The sequence below is a fragment of the Frankliniella occidentalis genome, unplaced genomic scaffold (assembly GCF_000697945.3).
Source record: "Frankliniella occidentalis isolate FOCC.00 unplaced genomic scaffold, Focc_3.1 Scaffold64, whole genome shotgun sequence".
In the NCBI taxonomy this organism is placed as follows: Eukaryota; Metazoa; Arthropoda; class Insecta; order Thysanoptera; family Thripidae; genus Frankliniella; species Frankliniella occidentalis.
Window position 1 is genome coordinate 905791 of NW_026267194.1, and position 4728 is coordinate 910518.

The 4728-nt window shown below is 60.1% G+C and overlaps 1 protein-coding gene across 1 annotated transcript in view; it reads right to left on the reverse strand.

Moving 5' to 3' along the window:
• The window catches only part of LOC113214766 (neural-cadherin), a 78818-nt gene that overhangs the window by 68584 nt on the left and 5506 nt on the right, over positions 1 to 4728 (reverse strand). Inside the window, exon 2 of the mRNA XM_052268125.1 lies at positions 951 to 2730. Within this exon, the coding sequence (XP_052124085.1) occupies positions 951 to 2712 (1762 nt within the window). The 5' untranslated portion in view covers positions 2713 to 2730. The remainder of the gene's footprint in view (positions 1 to 950; positions 2731 to 4728) is intronic.

Below are 4728 nucleotides of genomic sequence, written 5' to 3' on the forward strand. Positions count from 1 at the left end.
CATGCGCCCGGGCCTAAGGCTTGCCCCGGCTCGGCTCGGCTGGTGGGCGCGATCTCTGCTCGGCTCGGCCCCGTCCCGTGCCGTTCCGCTGCCTGAGACGGTTTGCTGGGCCGGGCTGCGCCCCCGCCGCCCCCGCGCGCCGCCCCCGCGCCCGGCACAATCGTCCTGCCTTAGGCCCCCACCCCACCACCACCCTACCGGGGAGCCCACAGCGGGGCGGAGGGCGCTCATCCCCGCACAGCCGGCCGGACCCCGACCGCCAGGGTTGGCGAACCCACCCGGCACAATGGACTGAGGCAGCCGAGGCTAGGGGCGGCGCACGTCACTGGTGGAAAGTGGAAAAGGGCGTGAGTCCACGGACTTTGCATTCGACTTACGCCCTTTTCACTTTTCACAAGTGACGTGCGCAACAGCCGAGGCTAGAAAAGCCAACATAACAACACTTGTTCAATTTCAAAATAAAGCTACTGCTTGCTTCAGTTGCTTCAGTGCCCTGACAAAGGCGTTGGCGGCGGGGTCTGGTCTGATTTACCTCCAGCACCTTCTCTACTATGGGGCCGCGCCGTCCCCATCTCACTCAGACGGTGACGTGTTCGACGCCCGCGTCGTTCCAAATCGGATACGCAAGCAAGTAAGTGGCCCGGGTCCCAAGTCAATAGCCCGCTCTCCCCAAAGTCCGGGGCTGAAACGCTGCTGTGCAGACTCCGCACGGGGACCCGCCGCCGGGGACGCACGGTGCCAGGCTCGAGAAGCAGGGAGAGCAGAGTCTGGCTCGGGGACCCACTCAAGGGGCGGCGAGCGGACACGCCAATCGAGTTCGGCGGGGACAAAAACGGGCAAAAACTTCGTTTGCAGTTAAATCAATCCGCAGCAATGTAATTATTGCGGGGCGGAGAGAGGGGGGGGGGGGGCAACTTTGGGCCGCTGGGGTCGCGCGCGCCATGGTCGACACGACGGTTTGTTATTCAAAGACTCCGAGGAAAGCAGTTCAAGTTCGGCGATCCTAGAGGTCGCGAAGTTGGGGCGCGCGGGGCAAAGAGAATAAATGAAGTGGTACTCACTGTTCTTCTCCCGGTCGGCCAGCCTGGCCGCGTTGGCCTGCTGGTGGTGGCCGTGGCCGTGGGTGCCGTGGTGCTGGCCGTGCTGACGCGTCCGCTCCTCGGGCGCGTCGCCCTGGTTCGAGATGATGACCCAGAAGTCGATCACCTTCTCGGGCGCCAGCTCCTCGTAGTCCCACTTCTTCTTGACGCGCACCGAGCCGTCGGCGTCCACCGTCACCCACGGGTTGGGGTCGCGGATCTTGAACGTCTCGCGGTCCGAGTCGCGGTCCAGGGCGAACACGATGCGGCCCTCCGTCTCGCCGTCCGACTCGCCGAACTCGATCTTCTTGGTGGGGCGGACGGCGCGGGTGGTGCGGCGCTTGGTGCGGTGGCGGGGGCGGCCCTGGGCGCGGCGCAGCTTGTCGGCGCGGTGCTGCGGCGGCGGCGTGGGCGCGGGCAGGTCCACCATGTTCAGGTCCACGGCGCGGTCCGAGTGGAAGTCGACGCGCACCCGTGCGGGCCGCTCGGCCGTCAGGCTGTCCGGGTGGCGGACGTCGTGCGCGTCGACGAAGAACTCGACCTCCGCGTCGCGCGGCGGGTCCGACACGAGCAGCAGCTCGCCGGTCTGCGGCACCACGACGACCAGCCCCGAGGGCTGCGACAGCGAGTACGCCACGTGGTCGCCGTCGGCGTCCCTCGCGGCCACCTGGCCGATGGTGAGGAAGCGACCGCGCGGGCTCGTCATGTTGTCGGCGAACACGGAGAAGTGGTAGTCGGTGCTCACGAACACGGGGCGGTTGTCGTTCTCGTCCAGGACGGCGACGCGGACCTGCGTGCGCGCGCGCGACACGCCGACGGCGTCCTGCGCCTGCACCGTGAGTGTGTACGCGGCCACCTGCTCGCGGTCCAGGGGCTTGGTGGTGATGAGGCGCACGCCGACGGGAGTGCTGCTGGCGCGTCGCCACGCCCCGAGCACGCCGCTGACCACGCCCTCCAGGATGCCAGGGTGCTCGTCCTCCTCGACGAAGACCTGCTCGAGCGCGAACGCGCCACCGATGTTGCCGTCCACGATGGAGTACTGCAGCTGCGCGCCGCCCGCGCCGTGGCCGTGAGACACCAGGGCGGGCACGCCCTCGACGTGCGCGCCGGCGGGGAGATTCTCCAGGATGCTGCCGCCCTCGTACACCTCCTTGGGGAAGCGCGGCACCTCCCCGCGGTCCATGACGTACAGGTGCAGCGTGTGCGTGGCCGTCGAGTTGGCCGTCTCCTCCAAGACCACCAGGTTGACGGGCCTGTTGATGAGCGGCGACAGGTCGGCCGTGGTCATCAGCTCGCCGCTGTCGAGCACGGCGAAGTACTGCGAGAAGCCGGTGTCCAGGAGCCGGAAGTGGCGGGAGCGCGGCGCGCCGGCCGAGACCACGGCGCCGGGGTGGTGCATGGAGAAGGGCCCTTTGAAGAGGCCGTCGTGGACGGCGGGGAGCGTCACCTCGTGGACGGGCGGCGGGGTGAAGCGCCTGACGGTGTACCCGGGCTGCGCGTCGTGCGGCAGCACCGACACGCCTGAGCCGACGGCTACCTGGCCGAGCAGCGACAGCAGCGAGAGCAGCGCCGCGGCCGAGGCCACGGCGCACCGGGCGCCGCGGGGGCGACGCATCGCGTCCGAGGAGTCCATGGTCTAGTGCATGGCGACCTGCAACAGGGGGGAGAACATTAGGCGGGCTTACGCATCGCACGCTAGACACCACATAACCGTGCAAAATCAAATCACGATTTGCACACACAATTTTGTTTTGCACGAGGCGCTCGTTCCAACGTCTTGTATCAGGTGGCTGACGCTCGCCGCGCACTTTCGTAGTTACACGTTACACGGTACCGCATGCACGCGGGCGGGTGGGTTACCTTACCTAATCGCACGGGGCCATGAGTAGCCGTGGGCAGCGAGGACAGGCAAAGCCACCCGCACCCGTGCGTGCGGTAAGTATACACTAACTACGAAAGTCAACCATCCGGTACAAGAGGCTTGTATGAGGGTATGAGTATCGCTCGCACAGGGGACTCCGGTATAGAGGGGCAGTGTACTGTACAGGGGGAAGGGTTGAAAATTTACAAAATTTTCCGGAAAAAACGGACAACTTCCAAAATCTGGGAAATCCCCCCCCCCCACCTCCCCCGAAATTTTCTGTTTTTCCCTGAAATTTTCCGGAAACTTTTCAGAGCTTCCAGGTTCCAGCCTTAACAGGGGGCGAAGGAGTGGGATGCCATACGGATGAGTGTAGGTCGGAATTAATTAGACCGACAGGGGTATACAACAACGCCCACTCCAACCTCCTATCTCTCTCTCACGATCCCTCATTTACAACATCCCGGTCTGATCCCTCAGCCAGCCGGCGGCTCCGGTGCGCTGGGGACCAGCTAATCACTTCCCCACGCTCGCTCGGCTCCAAGCGCCGCATAGCACGGCGAGCCCGCGCCCTCGGAACTGAACCCGCCGCCAGCGCGGAGACAAGAGACGAGAGGTACCTTACATACCTTGCACGAGTATGCAGGACTAAATTCCTGAAACCTGGCAGACTCTTGCGATGGCTACCTCTAGCTGTGCGTGCCCATTATTGATTGTGAACTGTCCTGGAGAAAAATTAGCTACAAACATAGCATCGGTCACTAGTAATTACAGAACTCTAACCCACACCCGCCCACACCTGAAAACATTAAAATTTGATAAATTGCCTTTGAACGGGCACACTCACAGAAAGACGGGGTGGGACTGAGGTAACTGAGAGGTAGGGCTACACACGGCTACACAGCACCCCAAAAAATGTGTTCGTGTGTTCAAGTATCAAACTTAAAATTTTAAGCCTCATTTCTGGTTTGAAGTCCTATTTGTTCCTTAAAACAAAAAATAAGGGCTTACAATTTTAAGTACGATACTTGAATTGAGAACACATTTTTGGGGGTGAGCCACAAACCGCCACAAACACACCCATAGAATGTGTTCTTTGAATCGAAGCTATTCCTTTGACTTATATCCAAAGGAATTTTCGATTTTATTTCATGAGAACTTTATTTGTATCAATGACGAATTCTTTGACACGACGACAGATTTTCAGTCAAAAATTCCTTTGGACACGATCAAAGAAATTACTTTCATTCAAAGAACATATTCTCTTTGGGTGCATATAAACTTAGTGGTGCAACATTACAACGGGATCAACAGGGGGTTTGCCTTGCCATGGGAGAGGTATAGCTATACTTAACCTCAAAGGCTGATGTGGTTAGTAGCAGCCGAAAACCGTTGGCTACTGAAAGACGATGCAAGATTCCGCGGTCAAACGAGCAAAACTTGTGGGAGATGATATTTCGAGAACAGCTCCGACTGCCATCGAAGTGTTCAACTCCGAAATAGTATGTAAAGTTCGGCGATAAAAGCTAAACGTTTAGATGGCGACTCCATGTTGTTTATCGGACTGGGAAGACATGTCGCGCGCTCTAGCGGGGTGATTTTTAAGTTGGCAACATTTTGGCCTTCCCTTCCGCAGTGTCAGACACTGCCACTGACGAAAAATGGGGGAGGGGGGGGGGGCTTTGCTTGGCTATCCCAGCCAGAAATGAAATTCGATCGACGTCGAATCGACGTCGACGTTGCTCGAAAAACGCAATTTTTGCACTCAAATCGAGGTGTCGAGGTCGA